This window comes from Lonchura striata, chromosome 28 (genome assembly GCF_046129695.1).
Source record: "Lonchura striata isolate bLonStr1 chromosome 28, bLonStr1.mat, whole genome shotgun sequence".
Lineage (NCBI taxonomy): Eukaryota > Metazoa > Chordata > Aves > Passeriformes > Estrildidae > Lonchura > Lonchura striata.
Genome location: NC_134630.1, coordinates 2897426 through 2925335, shown reverse-complemented (window position 1 = coordinate 2925335; position 27910 = coordinate 2897426). Strand labels below are relative to the sequence as shown.

Genomic DNA, 27910 nt, shown 5'->3' with positions numbered 1-27910 from the left:
CTTGGCTGAGTGCCAAGATGCACCTGGCTGTAATAACCTTTGCTCTGTGATCCTTGTCTCCTATTGTCTGCCCCTTATTAAACTTCTTAAATGTTCACATCATACAAAAGGCCCTCCTGCCCCTCTTTGATGAACTTGCCATGGCGAGTGTGGCCTGTGTGGATTTGACTGCCTTGCCTGAACGCTTTCCTGAACAGCTTTTCCACAGGGAAAGGGGAACAGGTAACAGCAAGCACCCTCTAAACCCCAAATGCCAAGAGCTCTCCCGAAGCCCAGCTCGTGCCGTGGGCCCTTACCATGGAGTTGATATTGAGCGGCGACCCCGAGGGCTGCGTAAAGAGCCCGGCCACCGAGGGCAGGGGTTTGCGTTTCGGGGAGACGGCGGCGTTCCCGCTGGCGTTCCCCGTGGAGGATCTCTTCCGCCGGCCCCGCTTCTTCCCGTCCTGCGCGTGGGCCTGGCCGCCCTCCGGCCGGGCGCTGCCGGGCACGGGGCTGTGCTTGCTGGAAGGGGATTGTTTTACATGTCCTGTATTAGGAGAGATTGTAAAGATGATTCTCCTCTTGGCCTCGTTCTCAGGATCTGAAAACGCTGCATCAGACTGCAGGTCCCCCTTTGTTCCTTCGGCAAAGATCTTCTGAGCCTCTGCACTCTGCAGTCCCCCTGCCAGGCTCTGGGCCGGGCCACTTAAGCGGGGGCTCGAGTGCTGCTGAGCAGGGGAGCTCTGCCCAGAGTTCCTCATCATTAGCAAAGGATGTTGTGGAGTGGAACTCCGAGACCCTACAGAGTTAAAGAGACTCCCAGAGTCGTCCAGAGCTGCCTGATCAACACTATGGTTAAGATGGGCTGGGCTGTTTGTAAGATTTCCATTGACTGCCACGGAGCCAGAAGAGTAAGAAAAACCTGTTGAGAGGGAAAGTATAGATCATTGCTGGGGCTGAGCGAGAGAGGTCACTGAGTACAGGGCTGGGAGGGCCAGGAGGGATTCCAGCTCTGCCTGGAGAACAGCCAGTGGCCCTGGGTTGCACAGGAAACACACAGCTGCTTTTCCACGGGGCAGTGAGAACGTGGCTCTCTGGTGCTGAGGTGCCAGCTGGGGGTTAGGGACTTCCACTGCTCTCTTGCCAGTTCAGGAAAATTCACCTGGGATATGGAGGTATCCCACAGAACACGTACTCCTCCCAGTTTTACATGGAATTCAAGTTTAAGCTTTGTTTGAACTATTACCCCTTTTGAAATCAGGGCTCCTCTACTCTTAACTCCTTCCTTTCATCAAGGAAATGGATGGCCAGACTCAGTCCTTCCCTTCCCCAAAAAGAGGACTTTGCCATCCACACAGCCCATCTCCTCCAAATTCAACAAAAGGCTGGGACTTAGGAAGTGACAGAGGACCTTCAAAGATATAATGGCAGAAAAATTCCACAAGGGAGGAATCTTGGGAAGGGAACTCAGCATTTGTCATGGGGTATCATAAATGGGTTTAGGGCTCTAGGATGGCCTGGGCTCTCTAAATGAAAAGGGCAGAAGGGAACAACATGGTAATGGTTTACAACAAGTTTTTTTTAAATACCTTATTTGCTTTATAGAAAACTGCAGCCAAGACCTTTGCTAAACAGATACTGAAACAACCCAAGCCCCTCAGGATGGTAAACACTGAGAACAAAACACTCTTTGGTGAGGGAGCAGCTGTAGAACCTACTTTTCCTGGCCCACAACATTCCCAGAGTAGCTAGAGACCATGATTTCCACGGATGAGTGAGTCAGAAGCAATGTCTGCACCTAAAGGGATCCCCAGCCTCTCCCATTTGAGCTTTTCCTACCCAGGTTGTTGTGCCTTTACAGCTGTTCACAAGGCACCTCCATAACCTACCCCAAAAAATTCATTTTGCTATTTAAAGACCCTGTAAAATAAAACTTCCAGAGCCAGATCACTAGCTCAGCACACAGCTGTGCAATGCTCTGCAGGTTTGCCACACTGTAAACCTGTGGGAATCTCTGGATCCCCACAGAATTTACAGAAGTAATTGTTTAATTACAAGTAAAAGCACACAGTCCAACACTTTATGCCAGATGCACCCAAGCTGCAGGCACATCAAAGCATCATCCATGAGTTTCTGGTCTCACCCAGAGTTATCCAGCACTCCAGAGCCTGCAGAACCTGGCAAGAAGTGCTTGGAAAACTCAGCTGGATGCATTTGGGTGCTGCCCCAAGGGAGGAGCAGCTGTGCACAGGTGAGGCAGTTACCTGAGGTAGCCAAAGCCAGAGGCTTGTTTCCAGCAGCATTGCTTATGCCATTATGAGAACTAGCACCAATCTGCTTTTCAAGTGTCGATGAGTCTCTGCTCTGGTGAACTGGGCTGGGTGTGCTTCTCTGGGGAGAGAAACAGGCATTTCAGGACACAGCATCAGAAATCTCCAGCTTAAACCAAATTCATTAGTACATCTGCCCGGGAAGTGGCTCTGCTTCCTGTAGGCCCTAGATTCAGCTTGTTTTGAGAAAAGCATGGATCAGCACGTCATGGCCCCAAATTATAATTTGGGCGATTAATTATACTGCAGTAGTATCTCACACACAGCAGGCACCATGCAGAGAGAGGCTCCTCATCACAGGATATTCAGACTCAGGACAGCTCTGCCAGGAGCAGGAATGGCTCAGCCCACTGCTGCAGCACGGAGGAGACTGATGGTTGTATCATGTCCCCAGGCCTGTGCTCACAAAGCTCCCCAAAAAGGGAACATGAAGTGCTTCAGGCCATGTTCTCTGGGACATTCTCTGAGGATGTTCTCCTAAACATGGAAAACACCTGAAATGGCAGCCTGAACAAACAGGGAGGTGCCACCCAGGGCTGGCACTGCCCTAAAGACACCCAGAGCTGAGCAGACTCTGGTTCTGCTAAAGCCAGAAGTCTTCAGCTGAAAAATGCAATGGATTTAATATTGTGAACCAACTCCAGCTTTCCCAATCTGGGATTGAAAGACGAGCCATGGATGGATTCTAACTCAGAGCTCTCAGCAAAAGCAGCAAATGCTTCTCAGCTCTCTGCTGCAGCACTTCTGTGACAAACTGGTGTGAGAAACTGGACCAGGCTTTTTTGAACTCCTCCACTCAGAGAGGCAAGGACTCATCATATCTCAAAAAGAGATGGCCCCAGAAGATTTCTGCTACAGAGCAGCCACTCACATGTGAGGTATCACAGCCCCAAGGGGCTGTTCAAGCTCACCCTGCACATGTGTGAGGAGAACAGGCAGCTTTGAGGTGACTGAGACAGAAGAATTCTCTCCCAGGTTCCTGCAGAAAGCAGGGCTAAGAACTAATTGACACATGCAATTATCTGCTTCCTCTGCCACAAACTCTCAGGCTTTTCACCCAGACACACATTCCAGACTAGGCTCTCCCTCCTGGCTGAACCCACCTTCACCCCACAGAGAAAGGAGAGGAAAAATCTGCAGGAAACAAGAGCCATAAGGATGCATCCCCCAGCAGCCTCCCCCGAGGAGCAGACCTCCAGGATTAGCAGCCCATGGAGGATCCTGGAACACAGCACCCCATTCCTGCCCACTGGGATTTTAGTTAGGGATGGAAAGTGTTGACAATCCCTTACTCACCACCTTCTCAACACGGCTAGGTAGGACTACGCTGGCCAGAGGGATACTAACAGGGAGTTTATTGGGCTGCACTGTGCTCAGAGGAATACTGATAGGGAGGCTGGTGATAGTTTCTCCATTACTCACAGAGGTTCTCTCTCTCAAAACCTGGAAAATCAAAAGAGAAAGCAAAGTTCTTACACAGGATATTGAAAAGGTTTTTTAGGTAATAATAACCTGCTTGTTTCTTTGTGTGTGTCATTCCCCCACTCAATTTTTTTTTTTTTTTAAGGAATTTTTTAAGGTAGGACTGTACATCAGACAGGGCAGGCATGGAGCAGCTTGGTTTCCAGCACCAGGCTCCAGAGACAGCAACATCCCACAGCACAGAAATGGGTAAATTAAGGCCACTGTTGGCCCTCAGCATGAGGAAAAGGAAGCCTTAGGCAAGCTCATTTCCCTGTGTTTTGGTTCGAGCTCTGTGAAAAGCACTCAGATGTCAGATTTTGTATCTTGAGGCCCTCTGTAGCAGCCAGATGCATTTCCATGGCAACCTGCTACTGCAGGGCACCTGCTGCTCTGTGAGCCCCAATATGCTCCATGGCTGCACCAATTACATGGACCATATTTTTCACTCTTTATTTTTATAACTATGAAAGAGCCTCCTTTCCCACTTCAAGCAGACACGTGCCAGATCAAACAGCAGTCCCACTGCATTACTGGTGCTCAGAAAGGAGCACATCTTTCTCTCCCTCTGACCAGCTCTGATTTATTGCATCACTGTATTTTGTGTCATTTCCCATGCCAAGCTGGCCACAGAATGCAGCATTCCTGCATTTTCCAGCCTGGCCAACCCTGCATTTTCCAGGCCATTGCTGCTTTTTCCAGTCTGCCCTTTGTTGCCCCAGGGGCAGCACAGAGGAGCAGGAGATCCTTTACCTTCTCTCCTGCACTGGGTAAGGCCGCAGGGGAGGAGGGCCGAGTTTCCTGAGGACTCAGCTTTATGCCATTTGCAATTCCAGGGCTTGGATAGGTAAGGCCATTCTCTTTGACATGTTCAGCTCTGGAAGACAGATATACAATTGTCAGGTTCCAAAAGCCAGTGACAAGGAATTCCTGTACCACACTCAAGGCACTGCCCCACCTTATTTACCCCATCAGCTCTCATTGCACATTTTCATGCAAAAAAAAAAAAAAAAAAACCTTTTTAAAATAGATCAACCTCTACTTTGAAAAATATCTTTTCCTAATCTAAGTTACCAGTGCTACTACCACCACCTGTTGCAGTAAGGTAGAAAAATTATAAAGAAAAGCCTGCTCTCCTGGAATCAGTGGCTGGCCCTGTCAAGCCAGCGCTTTGCAAGTTCCCATGTGAAAGCAATCCTGGTGTGAGCATTTCGTTAAGATAACAATCTCTTCCCAGGTAAAAAACAACCAGCACCTGTAAAAACTGTTCTTAGATAGGAAAATGAAAACTATCTCTCACAAACAACTTTCCCTGCACATACACACAGGGGTTTGACTGACCAATCAATACAGGGTAATAATTTGTTAATAACTAATTTGAACTCCTCCTCCACTCAGAGAGGCAAGGACTTGTCACATCTCAAAAAGAGATGGCCCCAGAAGATTTCTGCTACAGAGCAGCCACTCACAAAGAAAGCTACTGACTAACTGGAGTCACACACAGGGTCTGTATAAAAATGTATAAAACTGTATAAAAATGAGTGATGTTAATAAAGAAGGCGCTTTTTCCACCATGAACAAAATGGAGTCCATGTGATTTATTGTGGTATCCAGCCTCCCTCCCCACCCCTCTCACCTCTGTATCTCATTAGCTGTTGCTCTTCCATTGACTCCGTGGTCCTGATTCAGGTGTCTGCGCAGGGCGATTTTAGCAGGAGAGAACCTGGTGTAATCAGGGAGGGACAGGCTGGTCACCTTGTCTGCCTTCTGCCTGCTGCTGTGGTTGGGGGTGCAGGGCACGATGTCTTGGTCCAGGTGGGAGCTGGGGTACTGGGGGGTGTTCTGCTTGGACGAGGGCCGGCTGAAGGCGTGCTGGAGCTCGTAGGGGGTGGCGTGGCCGTTCATGGACAGCTCAGGGCTCATGCCATTGATGTGGGGCATGGGGAACTTGGAGCACTCCAGCTCCAGCTGGAACCTGCCGTGCTCAGCCTCGGGCTCACGGCTCAGGTGGCTTTTGCTGTGCAGCTGCACTGGCAGGGGCTCCTCGGAGGGCGTGTAGGACTTGAGCTGCAGCAGCTCCTGCTGCCGCTGACTCTTCTCGAGTTCCACGATGCTGATCTTTAAATGAAGAGGAAAACAAATATTAAATACTATGCCTAATAGTTCCATCACATTATGGAGTTTTGATTCCAAATTCTTCTAAGTAAAGGTGTCTCTGCTTCTGGGAACAATGCAGAACAAGGGACCCAAAGTTTCAGAGAAAATTTCTGCTCTGAGCTTAAGACCAAAAGGCCCAGGTGAGGGGAGTAGCTGAGAGACCCTGAAAAAGAACATTTCAGATCTTAAAACCAAAAGGAAAATATCTCCAATTTACAGAGAGAGTCTGGAGTACCTAAGTACTGCACAGTCACTCCATGCCAAGGCATCCAGCAAAAGGATGGAATAGCTCTGGAGACAATCTCACAGGGCAAGAAAAGCTCTTCACACAAAGGAGCTCATTTTCTTGTCACTATGAGAAATGTCACTCTGGGGGAAATGATTCCCACCCTATCCCTGGAAGTGTCCAAGGCCAGGTTGTATGGGGCTTGGAGGAACCTGGAATGGTGGAAGGACTCCCTGTCTATGGCAGGGGTAGAATGAGATGAGCTTTAAGATCTCTTCCAAACCAAACCAGTCTGGGACTCTGTGATTCCTGAACTGATCAGAGCACACATAACAATCATCAGCTTGTGATTTTTTAATTATATGTAATGATAAACCATGATTCCTCCTTCCACAGCATCACCAAGGAATCAGATGATGGTATCTACTGCCTTTACAAGTTATCCACATGCTTATTTATTAAAATCCTCTAATAGAAAGTTCAATCTCTGGGGGAATAAAAAAAAAAATAAACAAAAAAGCAGCATCTGGCTCATCCTTACCCATCATATTTAGTGTAACACCCATAACTGGCCCATTGCCCAAGGGTACCCCAAACTGGTGACTAGGCATTTGTTTTTTGATCTCTACCTGCAGTTCCAAACAGTGCTTTTGCTTCTCAGAAATCTGATTCTTCAAGGCCTGCTTCTCTTTCAGCAAGTTCTCCAGTGACAGCGTTGACCAATCCAGCTTCAGCTCTTCACACCGAGCCTTCAGCTGCAGGGACACACAGGGACAGGGACAAAGAGGTCAGAACACAGCTCTCACCTCTGCACACCACCTGGGCTCCCAGCTGAAAGCAGGAACTTTGCACTGAATGTGCAAGAACCTCTTAGCTCACTGAAAAGGCCTGCCAGCTTCATGCTAGGGAGTGTGGCAGGAGGTGGCCTGGCTCTTTCTAAAATAGTGTTATCACCCATCCTCACTGCTTCCACATCCAGATATTCCCCTCACCTACCTTCTGAGGAGGCTCATCCTGAAGAAAAGGGGGATCAGGGGGGACCTTGTGGCTCTGCACAGCTCCTGACAGGAGGGGACAGCCGGGGGGTCGGGCTCTGCTCCCAGGGAACAGGGACAGGAGGAGAGGAAACAGCCTCAGGCTGGGCCAGGGGAACTTTAGATGGATAAAATTTCCTCACTGAAAGGGTGGTCAGGCACTGGCACAGAGCAGTGGTGGAGTCCCCACCCTGGCATTGTTCAAACAACAAAGTGGCTGTGACACTTGAGGACTTTCAGTGACCATGGTGGTGGTGCTGCTTGATGATTGGACTCAAAGATCTTGCAGGTCTTTTCCCATATTAGAGTTCCATGAATCTCTAAGTTTGAGTAACCAAGATAAGCACCACAGAGCAAGGCCTGCACAAACTCCCTGCCCAGCCAGATCCTGACCCGGTGACATCCAGAGCTGTCTGGGGACACAGCTGAAGCCAGAGCCGACTGCCACCTCAGGACTTGCTATGGGGTCAGTCAAAGGTTAAAAAGGACTCCTGCAGGTTTTCCCCCATCCTCCCTCTGTTTCAAAGGACCCTAAGCACTTGGGTGATGTTTCGGCCCCCAGCTTGTGCCCTGTCCTCAGCCCAAGGGCAGCATCCCCTGTTCCCAGCCCAGGGGCTGGACCCACCAGCTGCAAGCTCTGGTTCCTGAGTTCACTGTTGTCCTTCTCCAGCTGTTTTGTCTGTTCTTTCAGCTGCTGGTTGTGAGCAGAGATTTCCTTCTGAGCCTGGATCAGGTCGTTATATGTCAGAGCTTTAACTCCCAGCTAAAAGGTGAAGGGTGAGAACAGTCAATGAGGTCCTGACACCCTCATTCCTGGTGATTTGTCCCATTCCCAAGTGACACTGAGGAGATCTGCAGAACTCTGCAGCTCTCAGGACCTCCCCCAGCATTCTCCAAGGCACTTAGTGGCTGCTGGGGGATAACAAGGAAGGATGTAAGGACCTTGGAGCTGCTGTTCCATCCCTTCACCTGTAAAATTGGCATTTAGGCTTTGCCAGCCAACATAAGTCCCTGAGGAGAGCACCCACATTTTCCTCCTGTGCTCCTGAGCTAGGTTGGCAGCACAGAGTTTGTTTGAGCAGCCGAGGATGAGTCCTTCACCAAACCCCACATGGCTGTGATTTGTCCCCTTCCTTGGGCACCAGGCACACAACAAACACAAAACATCACCAAAGAGTGACACAGATTGGGCCTTTCTGAGCCTGATCTGCTGCACAGCAGAAGCTGAAGACCTGAGACTGCTCTGCATCAGAAATGTTGGCATGCAGCTGACTCAGAAACATCCCCCCCAGCACAGAGGTACCTCATCGAGCTTCTGCTGGAACAGGCGCTTGATTTCCTCTTTCTGGGCCTGGCAGTGGGTGAACAACTGCTGGGCTGTTCCCAGCAGCTGAGCATTCTTCTCCTGCAAGAGAGAAAAACCACACTTTTAGCACCAACTGCAGCATGGGTCATCTCAAAGAGATTTGTGGAGCACTTTAGGAGTGAACCTGGATGCAGGAGAATTCATCCAGCCCTGCCCCAGACTCCTGAGAGCCTGGATTTGTTGGGGTGTGATACTGGTGGAGTTAAGTCAGCTGAGAAGAGCTTTTAAGTAGGTTTTTCCTCCTGTATGGTAAAATACAATCAAGATACTCTTAGAAACTCATTTTTATCCTCCTAGTGCATCGTGAAGCAGCAGCAATAATCACATCTCACAGAGCAAGAAATAGAACTGGAAAAGATTATCTGCTTGAAATCTGCTCCCAAACAGGGAACTGGCTCGAAATCCCCAGAGCCCCAGTTCAGACTTTCCCTGTGTAATACTCAAGGAAGAGATGCAGGAAATGAAAATACACTGAGAGGGGGAGGCAGGAACAAAGTCCTAAATAAGCCAAACCAGTTTTCCACTTGTGCCACCATTATTCCAGCAGGTCAGCTGAGCCTCTCACAGCACATTGCCTGCCCAGAACATTCCTTAACCAAGCCCCTGCTCCCTCAGTCCATGGCCATGCACACCAAAGGGCAGGGTAGGATTGGCTGAATTTCATTTACCCAGCCCCAAATGCAGGATTAGTGCAGCAAGCACAAGGGAGCTTTAGGATTATCCTGTTCTCCACCTTGTGCTGCTGAGGCCAAGCAGGGACTGAGCCAGTGCTCCAGGAGAACTGGGGAACAAGGGCAAACAGCACCATGATCCTTTCCAACCTTAATAATTCCATGACTGATCTTCCAAGCAGGGAAGCAGCAGTGCTGGAAATTCCCCATCTGCAGGAACACACAGACCTGGCTTGGGAAAACAGTCCCTGCAATGCTAAAGGGGCTGCTCTGGGGGATGCTGGAAAATCATTTCTGTTTTCAACAGAAGGCATTTCATTCAGCCTTCCCAGGCACTGCAGGGGCTGACAGCTCCATCTAAGGGCACTCTGGGAAGCAGCAGCTGATTTCAAAATCATTACTACAGAGAGATTTTTATTGTACTTGAAAACCTTCCTGTAAGAGGGAGTTACTGAACAGACCATACCCAGCCCCTCACCCAGCCAAGTTCTGCCTCTGTGAGGTTTAATTTGCCATGTAACACTCCATAAAAAAATATTTTCATACTGAACTCCTCATTTTAACGTTTAAAAGTGTGGAGCAGCTGTTGGACACCATCACCAAGTGATGACTTTTCCACACTCCTGATTCATTCTCTGTGCAGGGTACAACCCTTGCACACCATCATTTCATTTGTGCAGGAGACAAGTTCACTTCATGTTAACTTTCCTGACAAGTGCAGAACAAGCAGAAAAATCTGCTGCTTAAGGAAAAAGATGAAAGTTCCAAGTGCTGATTGACTGTGAAAGCAAATGGAAATAAGCACATTAAAAGAGGTTTCCATGAACACCAGACCAGCATCGACTACTTCTCAGTAAGGAATAGGGTGGCAAAAGTTAATCTCTCTCCTCTGTAGAGTTCCCAATGTGGAAAACATGATAAAAAAGCCCTGTGGCTTTTTTCTGACACTCTCACAAAGACTACAGAGTGAAGGAAAGTTTTCACAGGGAATGCCAAAAGATGGACCTGGACAGAATTCTAGACTGCTTTGGGTTGGAAGGACATTAAGGTCCATCCAGTGCCAGCCCTGACACGGCAGGGACACATTCCACTGTCCCAGGCTGCTCCCAGCCCTGTCCAGCCTGGCCTTGGGCACTGCCAGGGATCCAGGGTGGGCACCCTGTGCCAGGGCCTGCCCACCCTGCCAGGGAACAATTCCTGCCCAATCTCCCATCCAGCCCTGCCCTCTGGCACTGGGAGCCATTCTCTGTGTCCTGTCCCTCCAGGCCTTGTCCCCAGTCCCTCTCCAGCTCTCCTGGAGCCCCTTTAGGCACTGGAAGGTTTTAAGTGGAAGCTCAAGTTTAATTCTGAGCATTATGGTGAAAGCTCCTCCACAGAAGTAGCAGGACAGACTCATCAAGGCTACCTGATACAGCAATGAAATCATTCATAACTGAGACAAAGCAGGACAAGGAGCGTTCAGGCAGGAGATCTCCTCCCTCTGCTGGTGGCTCCATGGCAGAGAAACATCCCAGTGCACAGCTCCAGGACTCTCCTTGCCTTTCCACATTTCCCAGTCCATGATTTGGGACATTTACACTTGCTCATCAGTGCAATCCAATTCTGATAGCAATAGCAAGGATGCTGTGCTAACTCCCCACAACCAGCGATGACATTTTGTGTTTCTTAATCCAAGTTCTATGAACTATGGCACATAGAATCCTGGAGTTGGTTTGGCCTGGGAGGGACTCATCCCTGGAAGTGTCCAAGGCCAGCTTGGACAGGGCTTGGAGCAGCCTGGGATTGAGGAAGGTGTCTCTGCCATGGCAGGGGTGGCACTGGGTGGGCTGTGAGGTCTCTTCCAAGCCAAACCATCGTGGTACTCTGATTCCAACTCAGCATTGCCAGGTGGGGGCACGCAGGGAACAGGGGAGTTGCAGCTCTCTCATTGTGCAATTTAAACACAGAAAAAGTTACTTTATCAACAAAATCACCTGGCAGTTGTTCAGCCTAAGCAGGACTGATGTAAATGCACACAATTCCCATCTCCAGCACTCCTCCCCACATCCAAGGAACCTCAGAGTCTGGTAATTTTGTTTAGAAATGTTAAAAAGTGAGACTCACCTTTTCCTGCTCCAGTAACTGTTGCAGACTTGCTTTGTATTGAGGAGTTTTCATGTATGCCATGAACTGCATGTATTGGATCTTAAATGAGTCTGCAAAATAAATCAGATGAGGAATTTCAGTAGGGGTAAATGCCATGGCCCTGCTCACCCCTATTTCCTCCTTGGCCACCTCTCCTCACTTGTCTCTCCCTTGCTTTTGATTTGGACTCTTAAGTCAGACTAAGCCATTCAGGATGGATTTAGGAACATGCTGAAAATGCCTCTCCTGGCACAAAAGGAACTCTTAGATTCATCAAGTCCAATGAAAGCCATGACCTCATCCACCCTGTCTTAAAACATTCCTCAAAATCACTGCTTTGCCACAAAATATCCCTCAAAATCACTCTTTTACCAAAAGATATCACTCTTTTGCCACAAAATATTCCACAAAATATCCCTCAAAAAAAAAAAAAAAAATCACTCTTTTGCCACAAAATATCCCTCAAAAATCAGTTTTTTGCCACAAAATATCCCTGAAAAATCTCTCCTTTGCCACAAAACATCCCTCAAAAACACTCTTTTGCCACAAAATAACCCTCAAAATTCACTCATTTGCCACAAAATATCCTTCAAAATCCCTCTTTTACCAAAAAAAATCCCTCTAAATCCCTCTTTTGCCATAAAATATCCCTCTATATCAGTCTTTTTCTCTCTCTTCCACAAGGAATCAGCCACAACTGGCAAAGCAGCAGGAGAGCACAAGGTAAGGACATCTCTGATACACACAGGACCACTCTGCCAGATTCCCAGAGCATCCTGGCCAGGCTCATGCCCAATGCCAAAAGCCAGAAACAGCTGGGAGGTGACAGGCAGCAGAAGATAAAACAAAAAAAGCCTCCAGGTTTTCCCTTCAGTCACCTCTTGCATTTTCCAACCACCCCTTTGTGACCTCAGCCTCTCAGACAGGACCTCATTTCTTGGCTGAGCTCAGCAGAGGAAATGGAGTGGTGTTCCCCAGGATGAAGAGAATGGTTTCATTTCAAATAAAGCTATTTCTGACTACTCCTGCTCAATCCAGGCTCGCTGCCTGTTGTGCCAAAGGAGAGCTGAACCAACATAAGAAAACAGAGTGAAACACCAATGTCAGCTGGAAAAGGGGACCTTGTGGTGCTGCCAAAGGATGTGGGGCAGGCCGGGGAAGGTGGGGAGGAGATAATCCCCCTCCTGCCCCATGCAAGAGCCCAAAGGTGAGGTGGGCAGGCCTTACCTAGCAGCTTCTGTAGTGCAGGGGGGGTGGGTGTCACCAGGAGCTGGTTGGACGAATGCCGTTGCACTTTAGGAGGTAGTTGGTAATATGGGCTATGAGGTGACTTGTAGGCATCTGGAGAGACACAAACACAACCTCGGGTCAGCACTCAGTGTTTGGGACAAGGAGCTTTACCACTGAAAACATGGCAGAGAATCCTGGAGTTGGTTTGGGCTGGGAGGGACTCATCCTTGGAAGTGTCCAAGGACACTTGGACACGGCTTGGACAGGGCTTGGAGCAGTCTGGGATTGAGGAAGGTGTTCCTGCCATGGCACTGGATGGGCTGTGAGGTCTCTTCCAAGCCAAACCATCATGGCATTCTGTGATTCTAAGTCAGCATTGCCAGGTGGGGCACACAGGGCGATTTGTAAGGAGATCCAGCAGCTTAATCCATCAACACACAGCTCAAAACACGTCCACACACTGCTCCACACTCTTTGGAAAGGTATCTGTGATCCATCCCAAGGACAGCAGCTCAGAGAAGGCAACAGCCCCAGCTCCTGGCTCAGTACCCACAGACAGATCCCACCCCCAGCCCCATCAATACATTAATCACCATCAATCACCATTAATCCACCCAAAAACCATCAACACAAGCATACCACCACCATTAACACATTAATCACCATCAACACATGAATCCCAGCCACATCCCCATGAGCACATCCGTCACCATCACCACCTCAAGGGCAGCTTTGCTCTTGATTCTATGATTCTAACTCAGCGTTGCCAGGTGGGAAGCCATGCCACAAAACCCAACTCAACCTGGCAACAAAGGAAAAGCCAGCACGAGCAGAGCTTCAGAGACTTATCCAGGCTCTTCCAGCTCCCCTGCACTCACCCTGAGGAGAGGATGAAGATGTCTGGGAGACAGTCTGAGCATGCAGAAGTTCTAGTGCAGTTTGGTTCTTCTTGGTCTTGCGCTCAGTACTCGCCGTGTTCATTTTCTTGGGGCGCCCTCGTTTCCTCCCTGCCATTTTCCTGCCTTTCTTGCTCAGCTTCTTCTTCCGGGCCTTGGAGGGAGATGGCTTTTTAACAGAATTTGCTGCAGCTTTTTCTTCTTCAGCACCAGAATCCTGAGAGATTTTGAAAAGCTTTGGTCATTTCTACCTCCATATGCAGCATTCTTTCTCAGCACTCATTAATAATGGTTGCTGAGAAATTTATTTTTTATTAATGAAATATATTTTTATTTGTGAAATATTTTTATTAATTAAATATATTTCTTATATTATATATATATATCATATCAGAAATTGTGTTTCATTGTTATTAATGAAATATATTTTATATTATTTATAATCAGAAATAACAGTGTTTCATTGTTATTAATGAAATATATTTATGATATTATATATATGATATATCATATCAGAAATAATGGTGTTTCATTTTTATAAATGAAATATATTTCTGATATATATAATATCAAAAATATTAGTGTTTCATTATTAATAAAATACATTTATGATATTACATATATATGATATATCAGAAATAATGGTGTTTCATTGTTATTAATGACATATATTTCTGATATGGTCTATATATAATGATATATATATATATATATATATATGATATATAATATCAGAAATAATGTTTATGAAAGGAAAATGATGCATTGTAGTTCAATAACTTGCCAGGGAAGTGGACTTGCTTGGGATAAGAGTTGTTCCCAAGGGGTTGGGCTCATTCTCTTCTGGACTTAATCATTGTGGCAAATGGATTTATAGAAAATTTTTAAAGTTTGACAGAAGGCTCACATAGTATGTATCTGTATGTAAACTTTGAAATAAGAAATGCTGACTCAGAAATGCCATGGAATAGGACTGACATTATTGAGAGAGAAATAGAATCAGAAGCAGGTTTTTAAAGGTAGCCTTTCAAAAAAGAATAGATACTTTGGAGAAATAAAACTATGAAGGATGCATTGTAGTAGGAGCCATGAGGGGTAATTTTAGATGATTTGTGTTAAGGCATTTACAGCATGGTGCAGCTGAAACTGATAAGCCAAACAATGCTTATAATGCATTGTAATTAGGAAATAATTGGCTTCTGATTGTGACGGTGTGAATTATAATATCTGTATTGTCTCACTCTTCTCATGAGACTGAAAATGAAATAAAAGTTTTTAAAGCACCTCTCAGTTGCCCCATCTTTAAGTCAGAAAAAAGTCTAGTCCAACAATTCATTAAAGAAAAGAAAATGCTGAGGGAGGGGAACTTCAGGTAGGATTAGATGGGAGATTGGGCAGGAATTGTTCCTGGCAGGGTGGGCAGGCCCTGGCACAGGGTGCTCCCCCTGGATCCCTGGCAGTGCCCAAGGCCAGGCTGGACAGGGCTGGGAGCAGCCTGGGACAGTGGAAGGTGTCCCTGCCGTGGCAGGGGTGGCACTGGATGGGCTTTGAGGTTCTTCCCAGCCAAACTGTTGAGTGATTCTGTTAAATCTGTACCTGCTGTCTAACAAAAGCTGATTATTCATCCTTCCCTGACTACATTCTTCAACTGAATTTCACTCAAAACTCAGAGTACCATCAATACTTTATATTTTTGGGCATGAACAGGCAGAGCATTTCTCACAGCATTACCCAAGAAAGGAAATGAGTCTTTGCAGAAGAGACTCAGCACACTGTGATCTCCATTCAGTGGGCTGTGACTCAGGGACAGCTCTGCAAACTCCTGCTGGATGCAAGCGAGGGTGGACAACCAACTATTCATCTTGCAACACCTTTTTTTCCTTTTCCAAAATTAGTGGTGCAACTCCCAAGTGAAGCTTTTATTAACTCACTCCAGCATATTTTTGGGCACAGCAACAGCTGCACATTTTTTGTGCTCAGAGTAAAACCCAGCAGCCTTCCCACAGAGCCAGGCTTGTCCTGACTCAGAGCACGAGCTCGTGCTCAGCCACAGGAAGCACACTCAGCAGCCAGAAATGCAGGAGGGTCACCTTGTTTTCCTGGACCTTCGTTGGAGTCGTTGTGTTACTTTTGTTTTCTCGTTGTTGACGACGTCTAGCTGCCTCTTGTTCCTCCTGGGGAGAAGGGATGGGACATTTCACCATTTGCTCATGTGTTTGTCACTTTTTAATACACATCACCTTCTTTCCCAGCTTCATTTTCCACAAGAAAAGGGAACAAACTTCCCCTTGGCTCAGGTGAGAACAAATCCTTTTCCACCTCCAGAGATTATATCTCAACCTCTTCCCATATTCTCCCCTCCCAGCCCCATCCTGCTGTATCAGGTTTAATTTTGATTTATTATTTATTAGTATTATTATTACTATTTTACTATTATTGTTATTATTTCATACATTGCTTAATTATTTAATATATAAATAATTTATTATTTTATTATTAGTATTATTATTACTATTTTACTATTATTCTTATTTTTTAATACATTGCTTAATTATTAAATATATAAATATGTAAATATACAGTGAGTATATATAAAAATAGTGTGTATAAATAATAATTACTATATAAATAATAATTCTATTAATAGAACTATTGTATAATAAATGATAATAGTAATCTATGATTACTATTAACATTTATTATACAATAGTAATAATAGTAGTTGTAGTAGTAGTATTATTAGTAGTAATAATATTAACTGTAATAGTAGTAGTAATAATAATAATAATAATAATAATAATAATAATAATAATAATAATTCAATAGCTGCCCCACATCCCCAACATTTCATGGTAACACTTCAAAAATCTTCCACGACTGGAAATGGCAAAGCCATTAATCATCATCTCATTCAGCTTCAGCCAAGTTTATTGAGGTGACTAATAGAAAAATAACACAGCAACTTTTCAGGCTGATTTTCTCCCAGGCTGACAGGAAATTCCCCTGTTCAGAGAAAATTTCACTTATTTCAGACAGGAAATTTCCAAGAGCTCAGTCAAAGCCTTTCCTGCACCTTCCAGGTGAGATTTAATCTGCATAAGATTTCTGGCAATTCCAACACTCCTTTGATTTAAGCACATTATCAGTGGCAGGTCTAAGTGTGAAAAGCAGGCACCATCAGAAGTACCCTGATTTTTTTTTTCCTCTAAGAAGTCTTTTTTGTCCCAAATTTGAGTGGAGCAATCTGAAATAATTCCCTTTCAGGGCCCCCATGAGCCTGTTCTTACAGAGCCAGTCAGCCTGAGGATGAACATTCACCTGAAATTTTAAATTAAGTGGCCTCACTTAATTCTCTTCCTGGGAATCCATTGATTATTTCAGGTTAACACAGCCCTGCACAGTCCCAAAAACTCTCTGGCATTTTAATTCCACGTGCAACAGCCCAGACTGCAGCAAATGACAACTCACTCTGTGCCTCCAATGGCACATCCCAAAAGGAACATTTCAGAGCATTGCTCAGCTTCATTTCAGGAGCTGAGCACTGGGACAGATTCAAACCATCATTCCCTTCTTTAATTCCAGTTCTTTAATGAAGAAATAGCTCATTACAGGCCTCCAGTGCAAGGTAAAAGCACCTTGGGGCTGCCCCATTAATTCTCTATTAGAAATCCCTTGGACATGATTGAATTAGTGCTTGATGGCATCTGAGACTTCCCTTCAATTAGCTCCATGTTCTTTGCCTACCAAGAAAATCTGATTTCCAATCAATTCTGTCCACCTGTGATTAAATTCCTCACAGTGGCTGCTCCCTTACTTTGAGTTTTCTACAGAATATGACTGAAACTTACCCTGAGTTTTGGATTTTTGAGACTAGAAAAATAGTTTTCAAGCTGAAAATAGAAAGAGAAGAGAGTCATCCTCAAAGCCATGGCAGATGAACACAGAAGAATAAAATATTAGCTTAAAACAAGTGCAGAACTGCAGAAATTCTGACTGCTTTGCTTCTGATAAGCTACATCAAGAAGCCATTTACATTCATTCTTTTCAGGCACCCAGCCTGTTGTGCAACAGGGCATAATCCAACCTCTACAAGGTTTTATCATCCCCACCACTGCCTGGCCTTGTTTTAAAGCTTTGTGTCACATATCTCCCCTCAGCAGAGGCTGATTTTCAATGAAGTTTTCACTGAAGCTGCTGCACCCTCGTATTTCACCATTTATCTGCACTCTGGCACATTCCTGAACAAAAGCTTTATTAGACTACAGCAGAGTAAGGAAAACAGCATTACTATCCCACTGCAAAAACCTTGGGGCGGGAGAAATTATTTGTCTACAAAATTTTTCATTTCCAAAGGGTTTGTTGGGTTTTATGAGGGGCTTGGGTGTTTTTTTTCGTGGGGAGTTTGTGGTTTTTTTGGTGGGGGAGGGGGCTGTTGCATGGGTTGTTTATTGCTGTTGGTTGGTTTTGGGGTTTTTTGGGTTTAGTTTTCTTTAATTAAAAAAAAAAGCAGTGAATGCATCATCATTGTGATGGAGCTTGGGCTGCTTCTAGCTGAGACTTTTACTAAAGTTGAGATTTACTGGTTGAAAATGACTGAATGATATGGTCTGTGCACCACAGAGGAATCAAAGCCCCACTGAGTCTTTCCCTGTGAGGAAATGACAGCAGGAGAGCCTGAATCTGAGCAGCTGCAGAAGGAATTTTATCAGGGAATCTCTGCAGCTTCAGTAAATCAGCACTGCCCTTAACCCCAGGGTGTGTGCAACCCTGGAGCAGCCACTTTGCACACTCAGGTGTGTAAATGCACAAAGGGACAGGAACACAAGCCCCAGGCAGAAGGATGTGGAGCTGGAAAATGCTGCCCTGGAGCAGGGCACAGGCTCCTGGCCCCATGGCAGCCCTGGTACTCACTATGGTTCTGTCAATGGTGTGCAGGTAGTAGGAGACTGGTTTCCCCGTCCAGGACACAGAGCCCTTCAGTGGTGACAGCTCCACAACCCTCATGATAGTGCCAATATCTGTGGGAGGAGAGGCAGGGGAGGGGAAAGCTCAGCTGAGACCAGCCAGGCACCAACACAGAGAAATCTGGTTTGCAGATCCTGCAGGAAAACACTGCTGGGAGTTTAAAGGGAATTTTTTACTCTCTTGCTACGTGCACCTCACAAGAAACCAACATGTGGGATATGTACCTTTCAGCCAGCCACCCCAGAGTGAGTCAGTTCTGGCCAGCAGAACTGTGTCCCAGGCAACTCTGCCAAGGAACAACACATGTGTGTGACAGGAATGAATTAAACAGTCCCAGAAGGTCACCAGCCCAGCCCCTCTCAGCTGCAGCTGCCCCATATTTGGGCTGGGCATAAACATGTTTTGGGTTTGCTTTCTTGTCTATATTTATTTTGTTCTCCAGAATTAATAGCTAGGGGATGTGCCTTAAACATTCCCACAACCACTGAGCGAGTGGCTGGGCTGCAGGAGAAATTATGGCTCGTTTCTAATTAAACAAAAATGACCCAGAAGAGGCCAAAAGCAAGCTTTGGGATTCAGCAACCTCAACCACTATTTTAACCGCGTTTTAATACTTGTTTTCATTTGTCCCAATTCTTTCCACATTTCCCCTTCTTCCTACAGATGGAACTGCTAAGGACAAAAGTGCTATTGAGGGAACTGGTGCCTCCTTCTTAAAGCTTGATCTTTTCCAGTGTTTTGTATAAATTATTTAAATGTTCATACTCCAGATCAGAGTATTTGATAGACAGGTGAGACGTGACTCAAGGCATGCTCAGGCACCAAAAGAAGCCTTGATGAATAAAAGTTTAATGGAAAAGCTCATGGGGCAGCACAGAGGCAGCAGCGCAGGGACATTCCCTGCTCCATGTGCAGGACACTGGCCATGGCTGGGGCTGGCATTCCCTGGGACTGTCACTTGGAACAGGCCACTGGAACAAGCCCCATGCCCAGCACATCCCACACAAGCTCATTTGATGTTGGTATTTCCCAGCAAACCATGGTCTCAGAAAGGGATTAAGCCCCAAAATTTATTCACACAATTCTCCCTGTTTGTAGCAGAGTAATGTAATTCTTTTTTCAGGGCCTTTTATCTGAATCCCTGGAAGGTTCCTACTGGGGAAGCTGATGGCTCTCCTTTTGCTAAGCCTCTCACCCATCCAAACTCCAATTAACCATCTCAATATAATTTTAACATCAGCATTTCCATTCAGCATTAAATAACAGCTGAGATCTGAAACTTCAGCATTCTAGAAAACACTCCCAGTGAATCCAGGCTGGGCTGGGATAAAGATCTGCTCAAATGGCAGTGGTAGCCAGGGCTGCTCTGAGGTCAAAGAGCAGCACATGCTGGCCTCAGTCTCCCTAATGCAGCAGAGAGAGAAGGGAGTAGAAAAAATCCAGGAAATAAAAGGCTTGAGAGGCCAAAGCCCTGTATTTTTGTGGGCAGGTCTAATTAAACATCTCCAAAGGCATCCTTGGATTTTCTCAAGCTCTGGTGGGTTCTGCAAGAGGGCCCAAGCTTCACTCATGCTCCCTTTGCCTCATCAGCTAACTGACAGCCTGGTCCCAGCTCTCCTGAGGCTTGAGGAGTTCCAGGAGCATCATTCCACCCTTTTCCCCTTTTATTTTCAAGTCCATGTCTCCAAAGAATTGGCAGGCCAGCACTCAAGGTTCAACAAGGTTCCAAACCACCAGAGGCCCCAGAACAGAATTTCAAACAGGGAAGAAAAGTGCAGGTTTGGGTGCCTGATGTGTGGGACATCCAAAAGAATTTCAGCTTAAAAATAACTCCCAAGGGCACAATTTACTCCATGACAGTCCAAAAATTACTATTCTTCAAAAGCAGCTTAGGCCAAAATTGGACAGCACAGCTTGAGATTTGGAACTCAGTGAGTTGCTCCCCACGTTTGCACAGGGAGGGAATGAGGGGGGTTTGATTTAAGGAAAATTTAGCACTGGACACAGTAAATAAATGTGAATCCCAGCATGGACAACTCTTCTGCTTGAGAAATTGCATTAAAAAAAGCTGGAAGGGATCCACAAAGAGCATCAGTCCAACTCCTGCACAGACACCCCAGTTTCAACAGTGAAAGTCTGAAAAAGGTCAAAACTATAACCAACCACACGGAATGTCCCAAAACCTCCTCAAACTGCAGCTCATGTCCTTGCAAAGGACAAGGCTGCCAAACATCCAATCTGGCCTGTTCAGAGGAGAAGGAAACCACGACCCTGTGCTGGCAATGAACCAGGGCCTGGGTGTGTCTGGGAGAGGTTTGTTTGCTCAAGGCACACACAGGAGATGTTCAAAGTTGAACATTTCACAGAATCCTGGAATGGTTTGGGTGGGAAGGGACCTCAAAGCCCATCCAGTGCCATGGCAGGGACACCTCCACTGTCCCAGGGTGCTCCCAGCCCTGTCCAGCCTGGCCTTGGGCACTGCCAGGGATCCAGGGTGGGCACCCTGTGCCAGGGCCTGCCCACCCTGCCAGGGAACAATTCCTGCCCAATCTCCCATCCAGCCCTGCCCTCTGGCACTGGGAGCCATTCCCTGTGTCCTGTCCCTCCATCCTTGTCCCCAGTCCCTCTCCAGCTCTCCTGGAGCCCCTTCAGGCCCTGCCAGGGGCTCTGAGCTCTCCCTGGAGCTTCTCCTCTCCAGGGGAGCACCCCCAGCTCTCCCAGCCTGGCTCCAGAGCACAGAAGCAAAGCAGATTATTTCATCCCCAGTTCCTGCTTCCAGCCCTGGTTCCTCAAAAACTGAACACATCTGAACACGTTTCTGTTCTCACTGAAATCAAGGCCACTGCTCAAACACCTTGGCTTTAAATCTCAGGGCTTGGCATCTGCAAGGGATTCTGAGGTCTCCCCAGAGCCTTTCCTTGTCCAGGTGAACCCCCCCAGCTCTGCCAGCCTGGCTCCATAACCTCTAAGCCTTAGGAATCCTGCCTGGTGGGATTTACCTGCCTGGATTGAGGGTGTAAGGAACTCTCCTGTGAGTCAGGGCTGCTCTTTGTGGCTGAAGAAATGAATCACACCCTTGAAATCCTCATTTCTCTGCAGCTCAGGGACACATTGATGGAACCAACACCAAAACACAGCAGCACAAACCCCATCAAAAGTGTCTGCTCCTCTCTTTAAATTGATCTAAATTGATTTTAAACTGTCCTCTCCTCATTTTAAATTGATTTTAAGTACCCGTCACTTGGTGTGCCCTAATAATCCAACAGCATTTTCTACTTAAACAACTCTAAAAAGCAGTAACACCCTCCCAGACATTTTCAGATAATGAACATCCACAACTGTAATGAACAATAAAAAGGGCAATCATACCACTCAAGTTTCGACTGTTAATTCTAAAATTTAGAGGTGCAAAGGGTTTTGAGGACACAATTCTCCCACCTGGAAAAAGGAGGAAAAAACAAAGAGCACAGTCAGCTCCGTTATTTGTTCTAGAAGTAACTACTTATTAAATATAACCTAATACAGAGCCCTAAAGAGCAGTCCTATAAAACTGCCCCTTGTATAGCATTAAAAAATAAATAAATCCCTTAATTCTCATTCTGACAGCCCCAAGAAAGCCAGTCCATGATTCCTGCCAGGTGACACATCAAGGATCACTTTAAAATGACAGACTTGAAACACTTGGAAATAAAAGCATGTTAATTCTCAGTGGCAATTTAAAGAAATTTCAATTATCTCCATCCTACTTGGGATCTTTTATACACAAGCCCCCAAAGCCCTTTAATTTAGAGGCCACTAATCTCCATTTCATGGGTATTTGGGGTCATTCAGCAGAGCTTGAAGAACACTCTGGGAAGAGAAATCAGGTTGCATCATTGTAAAGGGTGCTTGAAACATCTCCACCTTCCCACTGCTCTCAAGCCATCATTAAACAAGTTTGAAAACTAAAAAGTAATCCAGTTAAATTAAAGAAAACAGCTTAAATTTGGGTTTTTATGGTTTGCAGCAGAGCCCAGAAGTCACATTATTTATTTCAGCACAAAGCTGTGCCATGGGAAACCACAGCTGCTTTGTTCACACCACATATTTTTCTTTTCAGAAATTGTTATTTCTGTCATTTTTGCTACAACCAAGTAAAACTGTTGCTATCCCAGTGGTTAAGAGCAAAGAGAAGACCCCCAGGGGAATGGAGAGGCCATGATGGGGTGAGGGGGTGTCCCCAGTCTGCAGCGTGGCTTCTCAGGAGCACCCAGTGACTGTGGCCCAGTTTTTATGGCATTGTGGAACTGTTAAGGTTGGGAAATGCCTTTAAGTCCAACCATCAAAGTCCATCGCATTAAACCCCATCCCCAGGTGCCACATCCCCACAAGTTTGGAGCATTTCCAAAATCAGGAGTTAACAGCCAGCTCTAAATGAGCCAGCTCTGAACAGGAGAAGCAAAAAGTGAATTCTGTATGGAATTACAGATTGGCCTTCCAAAGCTGTGCCTCTGCAGCCAAGAATCATGGAATGGGTTGGGTTGGAAGGACTTTAAAGCTCACCCAGTGCCACCCCTGCCATGGCAGGGACACCGTCACTGTCCCAGGCTGCTCCAAGCCCTGTCCAGCCTGGCCTGGGACACTTCCAGGGATCCAGGAAGTTTGGCCTTGGCTGTTGGATGTTTGTAGGCTCCCAAAAGAGGGAAGGATGAACCAGCAGCTCCTCTCACCCCAACCCTGCTCCAGTTTTCCCAGCAGAGGGGATGCTCCAAGGAGCCAGGCAGGTGTGGGCAGACACAAAGGAGGGAAGTAGAAATCCCACTGTGGTGCAGACACTTGGCCCCAAGGCACAGAATAAACCCCAAAACCTGGCTTTGCCAGCTGGAACTGAGCCCCCCTCCCACCCCAGCTCCCACAGGAATCAGGAAAGAAGGGAAAAACATTCCCAGCTGGATTTACCTTCCTTCATGTTCGCAAAGCGCTCCTTCAGCTGGTGATCCACCTCAGGCCCAAAGGCAAAATTGTTCACAAAAATAACACTGCAAAACAATGATCCAGTTAAAGATCAGGGATAAAGGGACACCCCACAAGGACCCCCAGTCACACCACAGCCACTTGGAGCCTTCCCAGCCATTCTTACCATGGACAATCCTCCTTGTCCCCAATTCAACAGCTCCTGTCACCCAACACATGGAGAGTAACACCAAGCACTTAAGCACTTCCTCCTGGTACGTCTTAGTGGGGACTTAAAGTATTACAGTAAAATATCAAAATGTATTTTAGAATCATAAAATTGTTTGGGATGGAATGGTCCTTAAAGCTCACCCAGTGCCCTGCCACGGCAGGGACACCTTCCACTGTCCCAAAGTGCTCCAAGCCCTGTCCAACCTGAAACCTGGCCTTGGACACTTCCAGGATCCAGGGGCAGCCACAGCTGCTCTGGGCAATCTGTTTCTCTTCCAGCTCCAAATTCCCCATAATGCCAGAGGACAGTGACAGCTTTGAACATTTTCCCTGTCCTAAACCCAGCACTTCAGCCCTACCCACAACAGAGGAGCTGCATCTTTCTTTCTGGGTTAAGAAATTAAATAAGAGAAGGGGTTGTTCACAGAAAAAAACAATCACATGAAAATAAAAAAATCTGCACAGAGGTAGAATCTCACAAATTATAAAAGGGCTTGGGAAAGAAACAAAACATGCCACAGATTAAAAAAGAAAACAACCCTTCAGTTTAAAGGTCTAATCAGCCTAGTCTAAATGTCCCTGGGGCCCATTTGGTGCCCAGGCTGCAACACGAGTCCTCAACACCTCTTGGAAATGGTTGAGCTCTGGGCTGAATGAACATGTCAGGGGAGGTTTGGCATGGAGCTCAGGGAAAGGTTCTTCCCCCCGAGGGTGCTGGCACTGCCCAGGCTCCCCAGGGAATGGTCCCTGCCCCGAGGCTGCCAGAGCTGCAGGAGCGTTTGGACAGCGCTCTCAGGGCTGGGCAGGGTGGGGCTGTTGGGGGGTCTGGGCAGGGACAGGGGATGGATTTGATCTCTGAGGGTCCTTTCCAGCTCAGGATATTCTGGGATTCTGTGAAGCATAAAAGCCATCCTGGCTTATTGTTCCCACATGAAGAACTGATTTCTTTGCAGGAAAACTCCCTTCCCAGTGCCTCCACACATGAAACGTGTTCAACGAGGACACGGGGAGTTTAAGAGCAGTACTCAAAGCTATTAAAAACCACGAATGAAAAAAAAGTTTATTCACTAAGGGGAAAAAAGTTATTCTTGCTACGCCTTGCTCTTGGAAATTTGGGAAACCCTGCCTGGCAAGTAAAGCTAGCAGGGGTTTCTTCCTCCTCCTTCCCATGTGCCAAAAAAAAAAAAAAAAAAAGGCCTTGCAAAAGAGCCAAACTTATTAATGGGACTAGAAAACATCCAGGAGAGGAAGGGAAAAAGCCAGAGCCTGCAGATGTGTTTTTATAGTGTTCACTCTGGCACAGGATTCTGTGTGTGCGTGCAGGGCACAGGAACCCCGAATCCCCTTGGGCTCAGCCCTCGTTCCAGGAGGCTTTGCCAAGCCACAGGCACAGGGATCCCCTGGAACACACAAGGAACTGTGTCCTGGTAGCAGCCCCATCTCTGGAAGTGCCCAAGGCCAGACTTGAACAGGGCCTGAGGTACAGGAAACTGTCCCTGCCCGTGGCAGATGTGACACTTGATGGAATTTAAGGTCCCTTCCAACCCAAACCATTCCAGAATTCCCTGATCCTGCACCAGAATGAGGTGGAGCAGCACTGAGACACACAATGAGTGCCATGCCACACAAACCAAACATCTCCCAGCACTTCTGGGTGCAGCCAGAGTTCCTGCAGCCAAAAATTTCTCTAAAAAATTTAAATTAAGTCAGAGGAAAGCTGCCCAGGCAGCAGAGGATTGTGCACTTGGAATAACAAGCAACAAAGCCAAACCCAAGTGTGCTGCAAGGCTGGGACAAGTCTGTCCACAAATTAAAAGGCACCTCCAGAAGAAAGTGAGGGACAGAATCCTGCAGGAGTCACCAGCCTGGCAGATGCCTCCTTCAGGCTCTCAAAACCAGAGTTTTGGGAGCAATCCAGAAATTGCCACAACTCTGAAGGCTTTCAGTGCTCTCTTTGACAACTGCCTTCCATTCCCCCACATAACAGGGTGGCCCAGAAGGTCATATAAAAATAAAGAGATTTTTTTCTACCCATAAGGCTGAAAGAATGCAAAGCTTTAAAAATACAGACGACTTTTATTGCTTTTAACAAATTTACTCCCTTTCTGCTCCCTCAGAAAGGAGCCCAACCCTCTGTGCAGTACTCCACATAAATAAATCTTCAAGACAATTAGTTTAAATGAACTTTCAATTTAAATTGAAACAAACTCACTTGGGTCTTTTCCTTTTTATTAGAGGGAAAGTGAGCCTGTGTGCCCCAATAGCCAAGAGAATGAGTGTTTTGCCAAAATCCCTGACATGAACTATTGGGACATGCAAAACAAATGGAGGTTTGTGCTCCTCTTATAAGCAGAATTTATCTTGGATACACCCTTGTATGGAATATCATGGGACGTGCACTCAAAGCCATTCTTCTAGTCAGAAAACAGGATCTAAAGAGGCCAGTGTAAGAGTTGGCAGATAGACTTTGGGTATTTGCTATGGAAATTCTATATAAAAAGCTGGCCAGCCTCCCAATTTCCATTATACAAACTCTCAAATATCCAGCTCAGAAAGCAACATTCAACTGCTGTACTGTACCTTGTGTTTGCAATCCTCTCCCTCCATTCTTCTGAGAGGAAGTCACCTCTTTCCAGCTGAAAACAAGACAAAGAACACAGAAATACAGAGAGGTTAACAGGGTTCCCTCCTGCTCCCTTCAGAGAGGGACAAACACGCTGCACCAGCTCCCTGACCCCACAAGGACAAGTGAAACCTTTTGGAAAGCCAGAGGTGGAGCTGGGAGAGCTGAGCCTGAGGTTTCTCCCCCTCTGCTCCCACCCTTGGCCACTCTCCTGCATGGGAAGAACAGGGAAGGGTCCCTGGCTGCTCCATGGAGAAGCCAAAAGTGCTGGCACCCATTACAAAACTGATGAGTAAATGCCTCCTGAAGGCCCCCAGGGCTGGTGATCCCCCCCGCTTCTGCACAGGGGGCTGAGCATGGATTGGGAACAGCTCCTGCTGTTTATATATATTTATATTTATATATATATGTTATATATTTATATATTTTTTTATATTTAGCACCACAAAAATCAGATTCTTTTTTATGCAGGCTCCTGCTGCACTGCACGAACAACAATCTGATTTTTGTGGTGCTAAATATAAACCCTGAGCACTTCTAACACTTTCAAGTTGGAAATGAAGTAACATAAAAAGGCCTTGTTTGCAAATAAGGACAGTTATGACTTCAGTGGTTGTGGATCACCTTTCTGGTGACACCACATCCCAGGTGAGCACAGAGCTCTGGCACAGACTGATGTTTCCTCAGTCGTGTTCTGGAAATGAGAGAGGAGCCCATGGGCCACACTCTTGTGCTGTGCCACAAGCCAGGCAGGAGGAGGGTTGGGGGAGGAAGATAAGAGGGGAGAGAAAAATAAGGTGCAAGTCTCTAATTAATGCTGATGACACCCTTTGAAGATGATGGTTTGTGCCAGAACCTCAGGAACATCAAAGCAACGGCAGCGACTGCTGAGGATCCTTTTCCTGCACTGATTTCTCTGTCTGGGAAGGAGTGAGGATTTCACATCCAGCACTAATTCTCATCACTGCCAACTCCAAAGTGCCAGCACTGCAGTGCAGGCACTGCAACAACTTCCATCCCTCAGGGCTGGGAATATCCAAAGGGAGCTCCTGGTGCCACGCAGGGACACAGAGGGTGACAAACCTGCCTGAGCCACTGGGAAAGAATGCCAACAGGAATGGAGCTGCTTCCAGGAGGAAAGGAGGGGGAAACCACCAAAATGTCCTGCTGCTACACAAGAGAGCCAAGAGTGGACATCCAAGGTTCTCAGGCAAGAGATCAAGAAGTTTGTCAAGAGCCTGAAGTGCTAGAAACTGAACAGAGCAGGTAAGTTTAGCTCAAGGTATTCAGAAATACCTGTTCCACCAGCTGGGCTGAAATCAGAGTTAAACCAGAATTACTACCTGTGATCTCCCACCTGCTGGGAGGGGAAGCACCTCTGACATCCCTGCTGTAATAAAAACAAAGGATAAGCTGGAAGCTGAACTCAAAGATCCAGCCCAAGGACATCTTGCTGGGTACTGTCACAATCTAATCCAGAGACTCAACATCAAAAAAGTTCTAAGAAGAGTTTTTCTCATCTCATATAAGGAAAGATTTTTTTTTTTCTGGGTGCTTATATGTGGACACCACCTCTAGATTGATTTTAAGAGATAATTTTGTCTCAGCCTTATTTATTCTTGTAGTGAACTGTTCTATGGTTGAGTAACCAAGACAAAGTCAAAGAAAAACCACATGACAAGCAA

The 27910-nt window shown here is 46.4% G+C and overlaps 1 protein-coding gene across 5 annotated transcripts in view; it reads right to left on the bottom strand.

Moving 5' to 3' along the window:
• DOT1L (DOT1 like histone lysine methyltransferase) overlaps nt 1–27910 on the bottom strand; it is a 79387-nt gene that overhangs the window by 14851 nt on the left and 36626 nt on the right. For 4 of the 5 annotated variants that reach the window (XM_021528254.3, XM_077788781.1, XM_077788783.1 and 1 more), the window contains 17 exons: nt 26183–26238; nt 23378–23457; nt 21809–21877; nt 18386–18492; nt 17323–17364; nt 15565–15648; nt 13457–13691; nt 12576–12689; nt 11328–11419; nt 8491–8592; nt 7813–7950; nt 6783–6908; nt 5407–5888; nt 4524–4647; nt 3606–3752; nt 2244–2370; nt 297–901 (listed from right to left, as the gene is read on the bottom strand). In XM_021528254.3, coding sequence (XP_021383929.1) covers nt 297–901; nt 2244–2370; nt 3606–3752; nt 4524–4647; nt 5407–5888; nt 6783–6908; nt 7813–7950; nt 8491–8592; nt 11328–11419; nt 12576–12689; nt 13457–13691; nt 15565–15648; nt 17323–17364; nt 18386–18492; nt 21809–21877; nt 23378–23457; nt 26183–26238 — 2730 coding nt within the window. The remainder of the gene's footprint in view (nt 1–296; nt 902–2243; nt 2371–3605; nt 3753–4523; nt 4648–5406; nt 5889–6782; nt 6909–7812; nt 7951–8490; nt 8593–11327; nt 11420–12575; nt 12690–13456; nt 13692–15564; nt 15649–17322; nt 17365–18385; nt 18493–21808; nt 21878–23377; nt 23458–26182; nt 26239–27910) is intronic. The other variant, XM_021528257.3, reaches the window with a different exon arrangement.